The 21,594-nt window shown below is 40.1% G+C and overlaps 1 protein-coding gene across 2 annotated transcripts; it reads left to right on the top strand.

Annotated features, from left to right (window-relative positions):
• Window positions 1-904: 904 nt before the first annotated feature.
• Window positions 905-20,532, top strand: aplf (aprataxin and PNKP like factor). 2 transcript variants are annotated; one of them, XM_038734550.1, is made up of 11 exons: window positions 905-1,046; window positions 1,266-1,401; window positions 2,841-2,912; window positions 6,040-6,203; window positions 6,755-6,914; window positions 7,829-7,958; window positions 10,202-10,380; window positions 11,260-11,579; window positions 14,162-14,284; window positions 15,560-15,606; window positions 19,065-20,532. In XM_038734550.1, the coding sequence occupies exons 2-11, from the start codon at window positions 1,309-1,311 to the stop codon at window positions 19,274-19,276; spliced, it is 1,500 nt and encodes a 499-aa protein (XP_038590478.1). In that variant the 5' UTR covers window positions 905-1,046; window positions 1,266-1,308; the 3' UTR covers window positions 19,277-20,532. The 2 variants fall into 2 exon arrangements, with proteins under 2 accessions (XP_038590478.1, XP_038590484.1); XM_038734556.1 differs by lacking the exon at window positions 14,162-14,284.
• The last annotated feature ends 1,062 nt before the right edge of the window (window positions 20,533-21,594 follow it).

Below are 21,594 nucleotides of genomic sequence, written 5' to 3'. Positions count from 1 at the left end.
ATATTTTCTTTAAAAATATTATTCAGTTCGGCGACTGGCTGAACCAACAGTAGTAAATACTCTGCTTATTGTTAAATGCAAAAAACAACATTTTAAAACGTTTGATTCCTATTTTTATTCTCACTATTCTGTTCAATTTTGATAAACTGACGTCGTGCATTGTATATTTTTGAATGCCGAATTAAAGGTTGATATGTAATGATTCATAAACCGTGTTGAATGTGTTTATTTAATTATAAATAATTTGCAAATAAAGGACAACATTTTAAATAAATAGAAAATGTGAATGGAATTTGGTTACTGTGTGTCCTGAGAACTACTCAGTATATTTTATGAATTGATTATTTGATATTTGCAGCGCTTCTTCATTTCAGTGAATGGCTAAACCAAAAATAGTAAATACTCTGCTTATTGTTAAATGCAACAACACATTTTAAGGTGTATGAACTAAATAGTATGAACCACATAGTAAAGTTAGGTTTCAATTTTGATAAACTAAAGTCACTGTATATTTTTGTGTGCCGAATTAAAGAGTGATACCACTTATTTATAGACCGTTTTGCGAGATATTGATTTAATGACAAATAATTCGCAAATAAAGAACAACATTTTAAATCGAATAAAATCTGAATGGAATTCGGTGAATGTGTTTCCAGAAATCCACTAGCCACGCTTTAACTCCGTTCGTTCCAGCAGAGGCAACGTAGCAACAAGTCTGAACCAAATGAAAAAGTCATGCTCTGATTATGCCGAATTAAAGAGTGATATGTACTCATTCATAAACAATTTCTAGATTTATTTAATAAAGTATAAATAATTCGCCATTAAACTACAATATTTTAAATCGAAAAAAATCTGGGTGGAATTCGGTGAATGTGGGTCCACGCACGCTTTAATTCGCAGCAGCACGTCTACTGCGCATGCTCCTGCTGCCTCCCGGAAGTTTTGAAGTGTGTAGCTGATCCAGAAGTTGTAGGTGTTTTTGTCCTGCAGCTGTGAGTCTTAAGCCGAGACACAAATAATTCTGATCCAGTTGGCCACAGCAGGTAGGCAGAAGTGATAGTTTACTACTGGACGGCTCGGTGTGACCTTAACTGAGCTTCCGTTTCTCGCAGAATAACTTCTTGCCTCAGTCAGAGCTGAATGAAATAGTTTAACGAAGCTTTAAATCCTGAAACTATTTGATTCTCTTAATAAGTACAGTTTAGCTTCCATGACTCCCTGAACGGGATAGTAAAGGTTTGTATTGTTTTGTTTTCCACCAGTGACCCTGGGTGAAGCTCCCCTCAGGTCCCGCATGCTGAGCAGATGTCCCGCTTCGACCTGGTCCCGGTTGACGGTGGTGATCCTGTCCACCTCCCGCAGGGGGAGACTGTGCTGGGCAGGGGTCCTCTATTGGGAGTGAGTCCTCTTGTCTCTTAAATTAAGCTTAGTTTACTTTGATACTTACTCCAAATTATTTACTGGCTTATTTAACAGGGACAGTGGTGCACATTAATGTAGCTCACTGCTCTCTGTGCATTGTGTATAATGTCCCCGGTCTCCTCCAAGTTGCCATGCAATGTGAACTACATGCACGCCGATTTATCGACTGATATCTGCTTATTTATAAACCACCTTGAGATTTATTTGGTATACTAAAAAGTTTGCAAATTAGCAAGAACATTTTAAATTACAAAAATTCAGTATTGAATTTGGCCAATGTGTGGCTACAAATCTTCAGAAATATTTCATTGATCCCCAAGAGGAAATTCTATTGTTACAATTGCTCACTTTGCATGTCAAGATATTAAGGAATAGAAAGATAATGGAAAGTAGTTAAGTAGAAAATAAAATGAAATATATACACATCTAAAAGTCTGAATATATATATACAATTTAAATATAAAGGAGTATAGATGTGTACAGTAATTTTACAGTTCTAACAACTGTAATGATAAATAGTAGTAGTGAGTAAGATAGTAATAATGAGTGCGAAACTTTAACTTTAATAAACTGACATGCAGTAAAACCTGTATGATCCTGTTTCCCAGGATTTGTCTGGCCAATATGTCATGTACGTTGTTTTGTGTATTCCACTTACACACTCAGAAAAGACAAGTTCTGAGCTGCAGGTCTTCCACTGAACCACTGGAGGACTCCGTCACACTGGTAACAGGGAGCCAGCTGGTGGAACAGGAGGAGTAACTTGCTGTTAGGAAGAGCGTAGTGTTGATTTTAATAGAGCCACCAAAATGACAGATTCTCCAAAAGGTTATAGCTGCTTTTCTTTGTACACATGAGTTTCTGAAGTATCTCTTCTTCTTTACTTCCCCTGGTACCACATGCAAAGAGTGTTGTATAATATTCAAATTGTTCATTGAATTAAACAAATCAAGTGTTAATCTGGTTTTATTATGTTTTTTTTTTAACAAAATCCATGTGAAAATCAGGTTATAAATACACAGTTTCCTGCATGAATACTCTATCTCTTTGTCATCTTCCATCACCAAACTCATTAGGATTCATCCTCTGGGGACCACGAATATCCACAGCGAACGTCATCCAGGTGTTCAGTTCTTTAGATGCTTTATCCTGTGATGGAACAAATTATTGCTCATCATGTTGGAATAACCTGATGGTGGCAGCACATCTCTAACATTGTTAGGTTCATTATCTTTCATGCTCAGTGCACCATGAATGATCACTGAACATGGGAATCTGGTCTGTAGTTGTCAAGAGAGAGTGATCTCTATTTGAGGATCAAAGAAGAGACGTTTTGTTATTTTACCTAAAAGTGTATCTGAATCATTTTGTACTGAAGCTCTTCTCCTGTTCTGTTTTTCTTCCCCTTGTCTCAGGTCAGTGACAGGAGGGTGTCCAGACAGCACGGGCTGCTGGAGAACCTGAATGGACAGTTGCGTCTCAAATCGGTACGTCTTCCCCCGGGAGTGTATTTACGTCCACACCATTGCCATGTTTGACCCTCAACTTGCTGGTGACCATTTTCCAAAACTCAGTTTTTAAAGCCAAAATCTGTAACTTTTATGGGTTAAAATATCTTTATTAAATGTTGTGTGCAAGGCTCCCTGTCTGCGAGCTGCTAATCAGTCAAACTGCTCTTGGTGACAGATTTATAATACATACTGACGGTACACAGTATATATACATATATTTATATGTATTATAGAGTACAGTGGAGACCAGCTCTACATAAAATGTTCCCTGAGATAACTTATGTTCTGAATTAGCAAAATAGTTTTTTAAAAATATATTTGTCTCATAATGGCAAATTAATTTAGTTCAATCTATAAAAACTTTATTTAAAGAGCACTTAAGTGCTTTAAAGAAACGCAAAGAGAAAGATACAGCCCAGTGAATAATAAAGTACATGAGGGGTAAAATAAAACAAAAGTACAATAAGAAATAGCAAGAAATAAAACAATAAAACAATCAGGCAGCTCAATAAGACGACCAATCAATGTGCCATGAAGTTAATGTCAATGTTAATGAGGTTAGTGTTTATCAAATAGTTTCATTCCCACTGGTACTTCGTAAGCACAGCTCTGGAGTCTGGCCACCAACATTATTTCAATTACCTCTTATTACCATAGACTAGGGCTGGACGATACGGCCAAAAATGTTACCACGATAAAAAGTTTCATATCTTTCGATATCGATAAATATCACGATAAGTATCAAATAATTTTTTCTTTCAAGTTTAAAGGCTGATTTTTGCTGCTGAGTGAAAGTTGAAGAAACATGATGGTTAATTGTGGTTTAAACTTTTCTTTATGGTCAGCACTTGAGGCCAAACAGTGGATCACATCACAAATCTGAGGTAGAATGTCAAAACAATTATGATAAAATCAATCAATCAATCAAATATGCATGAGTGAAATTAAGTAAAAGCTTTTTCAGTCCTTTTTCGTGTTGATTCAAGTGAATAAATCAAACATTTATTGAATATTTATTGAACATTTGTTATATTGTTATTGAAAAAAAATTATATCGCGATAATTATTGTTATTGTTTTATTGTCCAGCCCTACCATAGACAGACGACGACAGTGTGCAGTTATTCAGGGTTCGTTGCCTGCCTGTGAAATTCAGCTTCATGTTTGAGAAATCCACAAGAGCGAACGTCACAAAAGTTACATTGACATCATGAGATCTCGCGCTGTGGGAGATCCAAAGCAGGATGAGTCGAAACTAGTAGTTTGTAGTATTACAACAGATGGCTGCCGACTGCAAACATCAAAGTCCTTATAGGCATAGGTGTCATTTACACTGGGGACGCTGGGGACATGTCCCCACCAATTTTTTGAAATGGCTCATTCTGTCCCCATCACTTTTTGAAAGCACTTGCTAAACGTTTTCTGCTTGCAACAAGAAATGTTAAATAACAAATAAAAATTCTATGAGAAAGGTTTACTTGCACAATAGGAAAACATTAAATGTAATGTAAATATAGAAGAAACAGCATTTTATTTGATTATATTTTTATAGCCTATTCTGAGTTGTCACCGGCCACATGAATTTTGTTTCCCTTTCATATAAATAGACATTTCCACCATAAGCTGGTGCAGGAAATTAGTTTGAGTTTAATGCTCAAAATCTTCTGGGGGAGGACTTCCAGACCCCCACTTCAAATACCGTATTTCATCAATGAATATTTCTTTTAAATAGAATTGGAGTATCTTGTTGTTTTGTTCTCGTGATTCCAATATTAGTACATTATCACGTGTTGTGGACACATCATTAATCTGAACCATCATATGTCCCCACCACTTTTCAACATAAAGTGACGCCCTTGCTTATCGGCCTGTCCCGCCACTCGGCAGCCATCTTGACAACGCCTCCAGGCAGTTATTTATCTGAATGAATGGGAAGAGAGCCAGAACTGCACTTTCACTGGTCACCAGTACGTAAACGCTACATGAATAGAATCAGCCCCTCAATACTCCTTAAAATGTCTCTGAAAACATGTAACAAACTACATTAAAGGTTAAGTGTGTAAGTTTTAGTGGCATCTAGTGGTGAGGGTTATGCATTACAACCAACTGCTCAGTCACCGCTCCCCCCTCCCTTTGCAAGTGTTTCGCTTTTGTGCTAATACGTGTGGTCATCTATTTGTCCAACTCTTTTTTTCTTACTTCTAATAAACCAGACAACTACTTCTCCTTCTTCTTCTTTGCATGTATTCAACCTAATGATGAAACTAGCTCTGTGGAGCAGTTTGGCTACTGTAGAAACATGGTGACATCCATGTAAGAGGACCGGCAGTTATGTAGACAGAAATGGCTCATTCTAATGTGATAAAAGCTTAACGGTTCATTATGTAAGGTCTTTATACACCACTGAAAACATAGTTATGGACATTATTTACATTTATTCATTTAGCTGACGCTTTTATCCAAAGCAACTTACAATTGCTCTACATGTCAGAGGTCACACGCCCCTGGAGCAACAAGGGGTTAAGTGTCTTCAGGGACACAATGGTGGATGTCATGGTGGGAATCGCACCCGGGTCTCCCACACCAAAGGCAATCATCTTATCTATGCGCCATCACCACCCCATTAGACTGAATTTCTGTCAATAGATCCTCCTAAATATTACAAACTGGACCTTTTAATTGTTCAGAGGAATTTTAAAATGCTGCACAATCTAATGCAAGAGCCCTGTAAGAAACTCTACCTCACAATGTTTTAGGCAGGTGTGAAAAAATGCTATAAAGGAAAATTGATTGCAAAAATAGACATGTTAATTGATTTATATTTATCAATTAACAAAATGAGGTGGTCACCTTTTTGGCTTCTAAACACAACTGAAACTCACTATAAATCTGAGAAGCTGCAGATTCAGACCCCAACACACTGTCACATTCTTTTAACATTGTCATTTAAAACAGTATTTTTACAAAAAAATATGAGTTATAGCCACTTTAAAGACTGAATTTGAATACTAAAAGATCATTACAAGCTTTTCCCACCGTTTTGAATAAAAAACAACCTGCCTGGAGTTAACTGTTCTTTTGTCTGTTGTTGTTTTGGTTTTTAGACCCACATGAACCCGTGCTTTCTTCTGTCGTCCCCGACCGACGACCCTCGACCTCTGAAGAAAGGTTCCTGGTGCCCTCTTCATCATGGAGACTTGTTCTCTCTGCTGCCGGGGCAGTTTATCTACAAGGTGGTGGCCGTGGGCGGAGAAGACCGCACTCCCAGGTACTTAGACGTTGGGGAAAAAAAACTGTAACCCTGTTTAAGCTGTGTGAGCTGAATCTAATTTAATGCAGTTTCCCCCCGACGTCTCCATGAATAATTAAATATAGACAGAAGAGGCTGCTCTCCACTGTTTAATTAAAGTCTTATCTTTTATCTCTACTGAGCAGACTGCGTGGGGTTGAATGGGGGTCCGGTTCAAGTGTTATCTGTTGACTCAATTAAAAGCCAACATAGGGGAGAATGTGGATTTATGTAGTCTTTGGGTTTGCTAATCTTTCATCTATGAGTTAGCCCTCCATTGTCCTGATGCGAGCTCTGTGTTTGAAGTTTAGATCAAACAGACGAGGAAAGGACACTCGAGCAAATGTTACCGCTGTTCAAACCAGCTGGAGCTCATGTAAAATTCATACAGACGCAGCATTAAGGTTTCACAAGTTTGGGTTTCTGACAATTTTCACATCATAATTTCTCCAAAGAGAGAGTTTTAAAAGGTGGACTTTAACCAAACTCTTCAGGCTGAATGTCATTTTGTCAAATTTCACTTCCCGTAGGAACAGTCAGGCGTTAGAAGAAGACAAAGAAGTTGCTGTTTCTCCCAGGCCAGAACCCCCCCCTGCTGTCGGACCGGAGCGTGGACAGACTCCCCCTCAGGAGGAGCCCATGCCTGCAGCTCGGTCAAACGCAGACAATCCCGACAGAAGTTTAAACCAGGTTTGCATTATCAGCTGTCGATGGCCAAGCTTGTGTTGACAGGAAGTTTTCATCATTTAGATATTTTGAAAGTGTTGATGGTAGGGTTTGGTGATATGACGTTATAAACAATGAGATATGTCAACAGTCATAGATTTTGCAGTGTTTTTCATGTATTTAATTCACTGTTTTACCATAAAACATACATTCCCATCTGGTGATTGGATCCATAAAGTGTTTCACTTTTTTTTTCCCAGATAGTTTCTTGTATCGCTCCGCTTGAACTGCCAAATAATTTCATCTCTTCATAGGAAAAATAAAAAAACATCTGTACAGTAGTTTCTTAAAGCTGTCCTAAAAGGTGTCGGTGCACATTTTAATGGATCAGTATTGACTAAAATAAGTTCAATTCATTTTTATTTATATAGCACCAATTCAGAACAGAAGCCATCTACTTTTCAAATAGAGCAGGTCTAGACTGTAGTCTTTGTAATATTATTTTCAGAGACCCAACAATTCCCCCTGTCAACCAGCACTTGGCCACAGTGGCAGGGAAAAACTCGCTTTTAACCATGAATCTGATCCTTTCTTTTAGCGATGGGCCGATTAATTGGTTGGCCAATAAATCGGGACGATATCTAGCATTTTGAGATAATAGGCATCGGCCAATACCTGCAGTCACAAGGCAACAATATATGATCCGAAATTTTCCCTTGCACCCACGGCAATTAATGCTGTAAAGTTGCACTTGAGCAAAGATCATTTGTGAGTGAAGAAGCTCCGCTCTGTAACACCGCTGTACAATCGCCATGTTTCTGTAGTTAGACATCAGCTGATCAGTGAATCAGAAATGTTTCCAGCAGCAGGCAGCTTTTTTCATCGAACAAGCTCTGATGAACCTGCTTTATACTGAGGACTGTCTTGTTGTCATGTAGGGAAACTCTGCACAACCGAAAGAAGTGGATGATGACCAAAGCAACGTCACCCTGTCTGCACCTGTGAGAAGAGTTTTACCTGCGTGGATGATGGCGGCTGCAGCGCACAGTTCTTCCCCCAGCCCGAAAGGTAGCGTGTTCATGTCTTAAAGAGGTCATATTATGCTCATTGTTTGAGGTCGCTCCGTTTTAGCTACCGAGTGAAGCATCTCACTTCTATTCGATCTTTGTTGGGAGTTGCACATGCGCAGTACATTTGTTAAGGACTGCTAGCCAATCAGAAGTAGAGTAGGGTGGGTCCTGACAAGCAAGGTAGTATGATCCAAAACAAAGCCGCTTCAGCTGGTATCCACAGACTTTGGGCTTTTTCACTTTACAAACCTGTTACATGCACAAAAAAGGTATATAACTCAATAAAGGAGAGGGGAAAAAGCTAAAAAGCTTCAGCTTACATTAACTGTGTCTGACTCGGGTCGGTTTCGGACAGAAATATGCGACCTACGCAGGGCTCTAATACACAGCAGACCAGAGAGGCTGTGGTGGAGACAGTGAAGAGAACCAGGTGAAATTACGACAGCTACGCTAGTTACTGTCTGTACGTGCAATAAAACCTTAGTGAGTGAAAAAACAATACTTTATCAATAAACCTGCTTAACAAATATAAACATGTAGAAAATGATATTTTAATCTGCAGCAGTGTTTTACACAAACCGCTAGCTCAGCAAATTCTTACAGACAAGCTAAAGTGAAAGCTGTCAGTCTGCAGCCTAACTGTTTGGCACATTGTTGTAAATGTAGCTGCTCCTCTCTCTGTTATTTTTTTTAAGTTATTTATTTGTAAAAAGTTATTTAACCTACTGAAGCTAGTAAAAACAGCAAACTATTCCAAAACCAAGAGAGCAGCACCCTGTTTTACATCGGTTATCTCAAATAATACACTCGTGTTCAACAGTGAGGCAAACGGATCAATGAAAATCACAGCTGCCCCAAGTGACAAGCAAACACACTGTTTAACCGCAGTCGCTGTCAATTGCCTTCACTCGATTGGAGGAATCCACCACCGGCCGCGCCAATCGTCACCGAGCCCAGCTGGACTTCATCCAGTCCAATCCTCGGCGGGCAATCCTGCAGCTCATTAGAGTACAGCAACCTGTACACCTTGACTCAGAACATAGTCGGATACCAATACACAGGGGCCGTAACAATTCAATTCTAGTCCTGTTCTCAAGTTAAAGACTACCAGGCAGAGAAAATATGCACACTTTAGTATTTATTTATTACAAGTCATATCATCAATGTTCGCACAATGCAGATTTTCCTCATATCCTGCCGGCCTACTATATTAAATTCCCTTTTTTGTGGGTCAGTTTTGAAGCCAGAAAATATATTTTCCCATGATGCTAATATAGGACTGTTTTAAAACACGTGCTGTGGTACATTTTCGGTTCCTGTCCTGCACTCAGAACTAATCCACCAAGTGTCTGCTGAAGGACAGAGTGTGTTTTCAATGATGTTGTCCAGGTCCTGCAGGGAGTCGGAGCGCCACCTGAACGCCGCAGACCTTTGTTGACTTTAAATTGCAGCTGATGTCTGAGGGCGTCTGTTATTTAGATGGAAAAGATGAACAGGTTGACTGCTGTGATATTTCCTGACGTGACGTTAACAAGATAATGAATGGAAGTATAACCCTGCGCTTTAACCTTTCTCTGCGTACCAGGATGTTCTTTGATAATTACAGCAGATAAATGGAGACAAAGTGTGTGTTTCTGACAGTATTAAACAGCCACTGTTTCCCCTGAGTGCTGCCGCTTCTCTAATGTTTACTCTGAAGGAAAGCAGACAGCTCTGCTCTGCTCAGGCTTTTTATTACTGCTTCATCACTCCGTCCATCCGCTCACTTAAGAGCTGCGTTTAACTGGGCAGAGTGGACGGATGGAAGAGTTCCAGTTTCCTAAAGAGAAACTTGTGATGCTCTCGGTGTCGTCTTAACTTTCAGGAGAAGGAACCGCTTCTGAGCTACAGATATAAGTAATATATCTGGATAAATTGGTGGAATGTAAAGTCCTTTTTCTCAAGAACAAGTTAGAGACATTTGAGGTATTTTGAGATACTTAAAACTTCTGCTCCAAACTGGACTTGCCTGATGTGGTCGTATTAATTCTTGAGGAGATGCTTTTGGTTTGTCCACCAGAGAGAACTGACAAATTTATCTTTACACTGTAAAATGTCCCACTCTGTACTTTACACTGTATGTATATCTGTAAAAGTTTTAATATGAACCAGATTTTTACAATTTTAATATCGTTATCAGCCTCATAACATCGGGCATCAGCCGGACTGCAGTTCCTCTGAATGTTTCTCTCTCTGCTTTAGTTCAGTCAGCTGTGAGGAGAAGTAAAGCACCTGCAGCGGCAGCCACCGGCACTAAACGAGCAGCAGCCAAGAAGGCGGCGCCCACCAAGACTTCCTCGTCTGAGGAGGCGGAGCTCAGCCAGGAGATCCCCAAGAGGAAGAGAAGAGATGAAGCAGCAGCAGCAGCTCAGTCTCAAATAGTTGAGTGCAACTCAGTGGCTGTTGTGTTTTGACTGGGGGTTGTTGTTTTTTTCAGGATTTCAGGTTTTGCCTCCTTTCGGTCGTACCTCTAAATCAGAATCCCTCCAGGTTTTTGCAGGCCTTTTTTGTTGATGTTGCCTAAAATGCCTGATTTTGCGGCAGCTTTTCTAAAACATTTTGGTGAAAGTTGAGATGTTCTTGGGCATTTTTTGCAATGAAATTGTGGGAATAAGTGAAAACTGAAAGATAGATGTGATTTTTGTAAACATTAGAATTACAGTTGAATAATAAGACCTGATACTTTGAAAAAACACATGCAGTTCAGTGTCATGCAAAGACTCGGCTACTCGTGTCACTCTGTGATAAACTACATTAACCTCTAACCCTGCAGATTTAAACCAGCTGACCGAATTGCAGCAGCCTGTGTCTCAGTGATTTGTCTTGTCTGACGTCCTCCATGTGTTTCTGACATTCTCTCTCAAAGTGTTTGTCAGTAGATGATTTCCTTTATGTTCGACCACGATACTGCACGTTCTGCAGAACACTTTCCCTGTTTTGGTAAAGGAGATCTGGGTCCTGGTCTTTTTTTTTTGTAGGTAAATGTTAGATGTTGGTATTACATGTCTGCTGCGTCTTCTAAACAAGGAAGTGAGTTTTCTGACATATGGCGATTAAATGTCTAATTTGCAGATAAGTTGCAGTGATTGGTCAAAATTGCAGGGATTTGTTAAATTTGTGTTAATAGTTTTGATCGTGAAGAAATCCTGAAGGGACTGGTAAATTAGTAGGGCTGTAAAAGTTCTGCCTTTACAGACTAGTTGAACTGAAATGAACCCCTATTTGTTTTGTCTGTTTCTGGCGGTTTCGTTGACTCTCAGGATTTTCCTTCAGAGCGGCCAACAGTTCGGCTACAGAGTGAATCCAACAGGTCTGAGCTGAGCGACGAGTCCGAGAGCTTCCCTGTGGAGGCGGACGAGGAAGAACGAGAAGGAGAGACATGGACAGCTGACACAAACACCATGACACGGACGACGCATGCAGTCGGTCAACCGGAGAACGACGACAAGACGTCGAAAAACGGACGACAAATGACCAAACGGGCGGAGTCTGTCGGGTCAAACAGTGGCCCCTCGTCCAGACCCGCTCCGTCCAAACCTCGACTCAGAGCGCCGTGTCCGTACGGAAAGGACTGCTACAGGTACGTTTGTCTCAGGTTGAGCTTCTTTAGAGCAAAATAAAGAAAGCATGTCTGGGATTTTATTTCTAAGTCCTGCCAGAAGACTTTACTTTGATGTGACTCATTTTCCAACAGAGATGAGATGAAGTGCACTTGAGCTGATGAACATGAAGCGAGCCAAAAACAGTTTTTCCTTATCAGAATCGAGGGTCTAAAGACAGACTGTGTCGTATGCTGTACAGCTTGTAAAGCACCGTGATGCAAATGATTTGTGATACTGGAATATATAAATAAATTTTACTGGACTTGAAAGGTTTTCTTATACACAAACCACAAAGTGGGGCTGCAGTGGAGAAGAGCATCACGGCACACTGATTCTTCCTATTGAATCAGGGGTCTGGTTCCTTCAGCACAGATCCTGTCAGCGCTCGGTGACCTTCATCCTCTTCCTTGCTCATCATCCCCTTCATGGCTAAAGTGAAAGGAGTCTCTGTCCTAGAGGGGCGTCTCTGGGGACTCATTTGTAGCCATCACTGGTTTCCCTTCAGTATAAAAGGTGTTTTGTACCTGAGACGTTGCTACTGTTAGCGTTAGCTGGATCTGGGGCGTCATTGTAGCTGGGAGAGCGCGGCACGTTCAACACGGTGCGTTCCTTCAGATTCACGCCGTGTTGAATAAACGCTTCGTCATGTTGGAGCTGCTTCCTGCCTCGCACCAAACCTCCTTACTGCAGCTGCTGCATTCTGCTGTGGCCTTCTCTCTTTTAGTGAAGCTAAGCCAAACTGTGGAGCGTTTGCTGCGGTCCGCCACGGTCCAGGACTGGAAACAGAAGGACTCTCTTCTTCATGCTTTGTTAACAAATGAGGTGACGTTAGGTCGGCGTAGCGGCTCCTTTGATGGAGTGTAAATGCTCACTGCAGTTCAGTCAGGAGCTGAGATATGCAGGAAGTTAGGAGCCGAGGAGCAGAATCCAGACGCACGGGTCTTAATGAATCCACAGATCTTGGAAATGTGGTACTGCTGCCAACTTGGAACTGATTCTTGATAACCAACACTACTGGAGGTTGGAGAGACACAAAAATGTTTCATTTCTATTTTACCATGTCCCAGCAGACGGACGAGCATGTCAGATTTTCTCCCTCCTTCCACGTTCTAGGACATAATTCACTGTTTGGGACTTTTACCAATAGTAGCATAGAGTGCTCTGTAACTCTAAACCTGGTGAAAGACAAGCGATGTTGTTGTTGCTGTGAGGTGGAACTGTGAAACACAAGGAAGGTCACAGTGGCCTATTCTTTCTTTTTTTGTTGTCTTTTCAACACAAGACACTTCAGACACCATAGTTTGTTTACATTCATAAATGTTTGTGAAAGACGGTATAGCGGCTGTAAAAACAACGCAAAACAAAATTTGCAGCCTCGAGGGACTAAACACAGAGAGACTGAAAACACTGTGACGCGCAAAAAATAAGTTCCACTCAACGATCTGTCAGTCAACAGAAAGTGTTCTCTCCCAGGCTCACCCCCTCTCTCTGTCAAAGCCCAAAGAAAAACAGGTGAACAGGTGAAGCAAAAAGATAGACCACTATCACTTCCACCCATAACCCTGGTGGACACGCCCACCACCTACAATCTGAGTGCAGTGAATAATATGGATGAGACCATAAACATAGAACACATGGGAGACTTACAGGTGGCCCCTACAGATGGTAAGCTGTGATCAGTCAGGGGCAACGTGTTTTTATCTGCAGGTCTAAACTTTTCTTTTCCTTTAGGTGGCTGGTTGTTGCGGGGGTTTTGTTTCACAGCAACTAGGAAATAAACATGTAGTGTTCTGTTGCCACCTCGAATTCGTAATAACGCAGTAGCATGAAAAGTGTATCATTGTGCTAATATTGGTGTTTACCTTGAAAACATTGACTACAGACGACTACTTTAAATGGACGTTCTGCATACAGTCGTATATCTACAAAGTGCTAATTGCTTCATTTCAATGTGATGAAGTCTAAATGTCAAAACGTCACTTACTGTAATTTTTGTTCTTGTGGTTTGTTGTTTTTCACCTCCATGAAACAGTTCTTAATATCCAGATATGTTAAACTTGTAAAATGCACGCTGGTATTCCATCTTGTTTTGTAGGCGACCTGTTTGACTTGACTTCCTCATAACATGTTGCTAAAATTTCTTTATTTCACTTGATTCAGTATATAACTCTATGTAACTCTAAAAGAACAGTTGATCCCAGCCCGGCTCCTGGGGTTTCAACGGTCCTGAACAGAACACGGTTTGGTCCTTTAAAATGTACATAATGGCAAATGCTCTGTATTTGAACAACACCTTTCTAGTCTTTGCGACCACATTCATACACTGATGGCTGCTCATCAGAACGGAAATTACGTTCCCACCCCAATGGACCAGCCGCCAGGATCTATTTGGGGTTCAGTGTCTTCCCCGAGGACACTTTGACATGCAGACTTGGGGAGCTGGGGATCGACCCAAACACAAGGGAACTGTTTATTAGTCTATTATTATTTAGTCTCTGACATGTTTCTCCTCCAGCAGACTGAAGCCCTCTCATCACCTCCCTGTTTGATTGTTTTGCAGAAAGAACCCGGTCCACTTCCAGGAGTGCAGCCACCCCGGCGACACCGACTACGAAGAGGAGGACGAGGAGGAGGAGGAGGAGGCAGACCTACCTGAGTGCCCCTATGGTACCGACTGCTACAGGTCGGACATCGGAGCACATCCATTATTACCAGCAGAGTGACTGAAAGGCATGATGGGAAATCTGAGGAAGCTAACATTAATGGAGATGAGATGGCAAAACGTTTCTGAAACATATTTTGGTAGCAGATTTTTCCATCAATCAGGAGAACACACAGATAAATTGACATTACAGGTTGTTGAATAAGACATTTAAACAGTAATTAGTGGGGCAGCCTCATGGATGTATTATTAGAAATGGATCCTGGGCGCAAAGATGGTGTTTATTCAAAGAAAGCCCAATGAGAATTGCTCGACTGCAGCGTTCCCTTTTCTCTCCACGAGGACATTTTTACAAATGCAAAACCTTTATGGATGAAAGTTACATAATAGAAAGAGTCATAATTGACCTTGTTTGCAGTTTTACAGACATCTCTTGTCTCTTTTATAATGTGCCCTGTGTGGAAAAACGTTTTGGGCAGCATGGTTTCTTTTTTTTTTGCTGTGATGAGTGGCCATTGAGAAAAATTGGAACAAGGCTGAGCAGCGACTCCAAATCCAGGTCTTACTGGTCCAAAGCAAAATACTGTGACAGCTGGGGGAGAGTTAGATGAGAAGCTTGATGCAAAAACACTTTATTCTAAAAATAAGCTTCAACAAACTACAGCGTGTGCATGGCTACACGGCCAAAAACACAGTTCTCCCAACTCCCAACTGTCCTGGTGAGCTCACCTACGTAAATGCCATCCAGTGTTCAAAAAGAATTCCACAAACTAAACTAATAATTCATACATGCATACTGGCTGTAAGAGACTGCTCTTTTATAAAAGTTTATTTATTTTATAATGTTAGCGAGGTGCTCTGTATTTCAGCCAACAAGGCCCGTCTCCGCTCTAATACACTGTGTGAAACCCTGACACGTCCAGATTACTATGAAATCTGCTGTGAATTGTCTGCAGTTGCTGAACTTCTGGATGGATATCCCATGAGCACCCATCCAAGGCCAAAAGGTTAACTTTTAACAAAAGATGTCACAGAGCTGGAGTCCTGTAGAATTTTAATTTATTCATGTTCCCCAGAGGATGAACTGACATTCAGGCCTCTTTGACATTTCATCTAGAACCCTTTACATTTTAACGACCTCTCCTCTGGTGCCACCCTCATACTATGACTGCAGCCTTTAGTAGCCTCCAGTGTGAGTCTTGAGTTCCTGTGTCAGACTGAAAGTGATTTTAATCCTGTTTATTGATCTCTGTTTAATTCAACTTGACAGTGACTTTTATTTTTTATCCCACACAGGAAAAATCCTCTTCACAGGAAAGAATACAAACACACAAAGACACCAGGTAGGCACTTATTGTTTTTTGATTTTTAATTTTAAATAAGGGTGAGATCAGTAAAATTCAGCGTGTAGCATCAACACTAAGGATGCAGTAAACATAATTCCAGCATTAAATGTTCAGGGCTACTGTCTGTATTACTTTAAAAATTTGTTTTTAATTAAAGTAAATGGGGTCTGCTCTCAACAAATATAATACATTTTATTATGAAATAAATTTCATATCAGGTAACAGAAGCTTCGTTCAAATGAAAACTTCATTAACTCAGGCCCATTATTCAAATGTGTTACAGCCTTTTTAAACTGGTTTAATTATTAAACATATACATTTTTCACTAATTATTAATAAGTAATAATTTTCTAATAAATTTTTCATTGAGATTCAAGGTTTTGGGCTCTTTTGCTTGCATAACATGTCTTCTTTCAGAATAGTAGAAAGAAAACACTTTTTACTACAGTTAGTCTATTTGTGTCTGTAGATTTCCCCTAAATTCACCAGAAGTTACGGTTTAATAATGCTTCATTAACATATTACAATATGATAGTGTAACTAGTTAGTAAGAAATGAATCTGATAATTATTAGTAAGTAAAATCTCAAATAGGAGAACTGTTTAGATGATAAAGGTGAGTTACCAGAGAACAGAATAAGACATACTGTGTTAATGGATCATTACATAATGATTAGGTCATACATACCTCTGAATCGAATGAACATTAATAGTTACTGAGTCACTGTGAATCAACAAAACAAATACAAAACATTAATTACTCATTAATTAATTAGTAGTTACTGTTCTTGTGCCATTTTATAGTCCTGCCATACTATAATAACAAAACATTATAGATTAATAATGTGGTGCTATGTGCTACACATCCTCGTACCTAACCGACAAAATAGGTCAATTGATCCAAAACGACATATATGCCCGTTCCCATATAACTGTTGTAATGTGTGTCACATTGATCTGCAGTATGTTGAGCTTACAGAAGGATTTACTGGGCTGATAAACCGTCGGTGTCACAAAATGTTGGAAAAGTGAAATCAAAATGAGTTTCCGTCTCTGAACGGTTTTGGCAACAGATCTACCTCAACCTGAGAAGGAACAGAAGCACCTACCTGTCACCAGAACTGGTCTGATTCCTCACAGCAGCATGTTCATTTTGATCACCTCAGCTGACATTTAGTTGACACTAAATTTATGCGGCGCCGCTCGTCACAGTTGTTTTCTGATTAAAGGCGCTGAGTGTCGCCTCCACCGTGTTTATACTGACAGCACAGAAATAATGGAGCACAGTGTTTCATCATCACGCTCTTTATTTCTTCTACACCGATGCTCATTTACTGGATTTATTATTATTAATATCATTTGATATTTAGTGAGATCTCGACTGAATTATGATTCTTTTATTTAAAAAAATGTAAAACTAGAAGGCAGTTAAAGGTAGTGAGGCTGCACAATTATCATTTTGATGTATGGATGATTGGATTGATAGATGATGGAGGATGGATGGTTTGATGGATGGAGGATGGATGGTTTGATGGATGGAGGATGGATAGTTTGATGGATGGTTTGATGGATGGAGGATGGATAGTTTGAAGGATGGATGGATGGATGGATGGTTTGATGGATGGAGGATGGATGGTTTGATGGATGGATGGATGGATGGATGGATGGTTTGATGGATGGAGGATGGATGGTTTGATGGATGGTTTGATGGATGGAGGATGGATGGTTTGATGGATGGTTTGATGGATGGAGGATGGATAGTTTGAAGGATGGATGGATGGATGGATGGTTTGATGGATGGAGGATGGATAGTTGGATGGATGGATGGATGGTTTGATGGATGGAGGATGGATAGTTTGAAGGATGGATGGATGGATGGATGGTTTGATGGATGGAGGATGGATAGTTGGATGGATGGATGGATGGTTTGATGGATGGAGGATGGATAGTTTGAAGGATGGATGGATGGATGGATGGTTTGATGGATGGAGGATGGATAGTTGGATGGATGGATGGATGGTTTGATGGATGGAGGATGGATAGTTTGATGGATGGTTTGAAGGATGGATGGATGGATGGTTTGATGGATGAATGGATGGTTTGATGGATGAATGGATGGTTTGACGGATGGATGGATGGTTTGATGGATGAATGGATGGTTTGATGGATGGAGGATGGATGGATGGATGGATGGATGGATGGATGGTTTGATGGATGGATGGATGATGGATGGATGGATGGTTTGATGGATGGAGGATGGTTTGATGGAGGATGGATGGATGAATGGATGGTTGGATGGATGGATGGTTGGATGGATAGAGGATGGTTTGATGGATGGATGGTTGGATGGATGGAGGATGGTTGGATGGATGGATGGAGGATGGATGGATGGTTTGATGGATGGAGGATGGATGGATGGTTTGATGGCTGGAAGGCAGTTAAAGGTAGTAAACGTGCAGAGGCTTCACAATCCTCATTTGGATGGATGGAGGATGAGCAGCGGTCAACAGATGCACTTGTTCATCAGTGGGACTTACAATAAAAGTGAATCTTTTATCAAACACTAAACTGTTTTTAATTCAGATGTTTCACAGTTGTTACTGGACTGGATAACTGGGCCAAAAGTCCAAAGAAGCAGCGCTCTTGAACAACTTGAATCTGTCATACACTCATATTAGAAACACAAACTTTAACTTTACCTTCAGAAAAAAAACCTTTATCCTCCAAATGGATTCAAAGGGCCACCAGTACACACCACAATTCCCCGTTCCAAGCAAAAGTACAAGGGCATGAGCAGTAAAATGAAAAAAATGCCAATACCAAAAATGAAAGTACTGATTATGCAGATTGGCCCCTTTTCTGAATAATATATATTATAATACTGGATTATCACTACTTTAATGTTGCAGCTGGTAACAGTTCATTTTAGTGAAGTTCGTAATTTTTTGACTGTATTATGTATTATTGATCTGAATCTGCAAAGTAACTAAAGCTTTAAAATATTTGCACAGCAACAGGTAAAAAGGGTTCATGTTTCATGTGGTAATCCATTCAGAAGTTGTTGAGATATTTCTAGTAGTAGTATAATAATCACATTGGAAACTATCTAGTTACTATAAGTAACTCCTTGGTAAAATCTTTAGCCCTGACTTTTTCTACATGTCTTCGAGGTATCATGCTGCCTAAAGAACAAACAAAAACATGCTGCACAGTGACACAGCAGCAATTATTCTAAAACGGAAATGTCTAACTTCCTCTTTTGTCTCTTATTTGCTCCTTTTTACAAGTAGAAAATTAAAGCAGCTCATTAAAGATCTAATGAAGTACGAGCAGAACCGCTGATTTTAAAATACTCTCACATCTTTTCCACAGAGCTTGGTGTTTTAAGCCGTTTGTGTCATCTCCTTCTGTGACTCACTCTGGATTATAACGCCATGTGAAACCTGCTTTTTACAGCCGCCGCTAAACGCACCGTCCGCAAGAAGCCCCCGGCTGATGACGAAGATGAAGACGAGGACTTTGAAGATGACGACAGCTTCATCAATGACGACAGCGAGGACGTGGGCGATGACTCGGACTACGCCCCTCCTGACTCTGATGACAGCGGCAAGGAGGACATGAAGCGACTGCAGAAAGAAGCAAAGGCCTTTGTGAAGAGGAGGAAGTAGACGTGGTGTCCTTTTTGTTTTGTTTGTTTGTTTTTAAAGCTGCAGCAGGCGCAGACGCACCAGTTTAATGAGACTAAATCAGCTGGAGGAGCTGCAGCAGCTGAGGCCTCAGCAGGGCTGTGCGGGTCCACTCTGATTATTTGTTCTTAAATGATTTGTTGTGCTTTTAAACAGTAAGGTTGAGTCCAGACTGGAATAATCATGGCCCAGATGAAGTATCAGGTGAAATCTTCTGAGGAAAATGTAGTTTAGTGCCTTCTGATTATTTGATATTCTTTGCTGATAAAGAATGTTTGCTGTAGAAAGATGTTTGAAGGCTTCATTTCCTTCCACTGCTGCAGAATAACCAAAGAAGGTAAAGACAAAGTTAAGGTCAGAAAAACTGAAAAATAATGTAAATTTCAGAACAACTTCAAGTTATTCTGCAGCAGTGGAAAGAAATGAACCACATTTCTACAGTAAACATGTTGGAACAGCCTGTTAATACACCCTCAGAAGCTTTATTTGGACTTTATTATATATAATATTATTTTAACTTTGGCAGTTTGCTGCTTACTTTTGGACCATTTGAGGTTTTTCACTGGCTTGAACTTATATTTTAAATACAAACTAGAAAGACGAGGCTGTTGACTGGTTCTATATGTTAACTGCATTGTTGCAGATCAGATGTGAGCACTGAAACCAGATCCGAGCATGTTGTCTGCCTCAAGTGGATCAGACGACCAGGTCTAGAAGAGTCTGCAGCTTCTCTCTGTCTGCACTGTTAAACTTTCTGCTGCCATCAAATCTCCACACAGGAAGCCACCTGAGAGTAAAACACTGGCAGCACTTAGAGCTCTCCCCCTCTTTCATTGACTCGCTCACAAGTTTTGTTAAATGTTCTTGGTTCCAGCTGCAAAAGCTTTCGGATGTCTTTGCAGGCGTCGTCTTGGCAACACCGAACACAACAATGGACTTTAATAATTCAGGCTGATTTAATGAAAGATGTTGGATGAAAAACCTTTAATTAAGAAACACTCATGTACCCTCAACGCTGGCTGATTACATAAGTTTGTATTTTGGGACATAACCACTAAGTGAAAATCTTCTCACAGTGTGTTTGATATGCGCCTTTTTTTTGTCGTTTAGATTTTATTTCAGATTCTGTCTGTGTAAATATGTTTAATTTCAGAGTTTTTAGAAGTAGATCCGTTTTTTTTCCCTGTGTTCCCTGAGTGTTTTTCTATTGTTGTTTAAATACATCCGATGAAAACAAAGAGTTGACTGTCTTGATTTAATAGTGTTGATAAACAGAGAGAGTATTTTCACATGTATCTATTAATTTATCAACTATATTTTCCATAAATTTGACCTCCCAGCATTATGGTCTTGTGCCAGTTGTCCCAAACTGAGAGATACGTCATCCTGAAATTAAGGGTTGATTCTGAACACGTTACAACTTAAATGGAATTAAAGAAGGGTGGAATAAAACTAATATAACCTTTTATCACGGGACATGTTAAACTCACACTAAAATCAAGACATTGATTGATTAAGAATGGCTTTTGTCCAGTCGTTGCAAATGAACTCATTGGATATCACACCACACAATACTCAGTATTTTTATTTTATTTTAAACAGTAAATACGTATTCGCGCCTTTCTAGTCTTTTCGACCACTCAAAGCACTTTTACACTACAGTCGTACTCCATTGCTCAAACATAAACTAACATTCACACACATTCATACACTGGTGGTGTGGCTGTTCCACCAGGGGCAATTTGGGGTTCAGTATCTTGCCCAAGGACTTCGACATGCAGCCTGGAGGAGCCGGGGATTGAACCGCCGACCTTCCGATTAACAGGCAACCCGCTCTACCTCCTGAGTGTGATACATGGTATCCTTTTCAAACCGTTTCATACTTCTTGGTCACAGTTTCTCATTTCTCCAGTTTGTGTGCGTACGCATGGATCAGAGTGTCTGTGGAAGATCATAAATTCTCCCGTCATGTTAGTTTTTTTTTAGATATCCCAAAGTTAGCTTAGAAAGTGGCGTAAGCCTTTTTTTTTGTTTTTTTGTGCCTACACAATGTTTATAAATGAAGCCCCTTCCAGATTCGGTCAGCTGATAAGACCTCTAGGTTAGCTTCACAGCTAACTGGGCTAACTAGTAGCAGGTGGAGTGTCTCAATTCTTACATGTTATTCCTTTTAAATATTGTGATTATAATACTTTTGTACTTAAGTAAACATTTGAAAGCAGGAGTTGTAAACTACATGTATTTCTATACTGTGGTATTACTTCTTCCAGCTCTTGTTAGCACTAGCTTTTTCCTACTTA

This window comes from Micropterus salmoides, unplaced genomic scaffold, assembly GCF_014851395.1.
Source record: "Micropterus salmoides isolate LMB-PRFRI ecotype aquatic unplaced genomic scaffold, ASM1485139v1 Ms_hic_scaffold_1, whole genome shotgun sequence".
Lineage (NCBI taxonomy): Eukaryota > Metazoa > Chordata > Actinopteri > Centrarchiformes > Centrarchidae > Micropterus > Micropterus salmoides.
This window is presented reverse-complemented; position numbering and strand designations above follow the sequence as displayed.

Coding starts and splice junctions, on each gene's coding strand:
- aplf (XM_038734550.1), top strand. CDS start 1,309: ATGTCCCGCTTCGACCTGGTCCCGGTTGACGGTGGTGATCCTGTCCAC. Junction 6,204..6,754: donor GGAGAAGACCGCACTCCCAG/GTACTTAGACGT, acceptor CACTTCCCGTAG/GAACAGTCAGGCGTTAGAAG. Junction 11,580..14,161: donor TACGGAAAGGACTGCTACAG/GTACGTTTGTCT, acceptor ATTGTTTTGCAG/AAAGAACCCGGTCCACTTCC.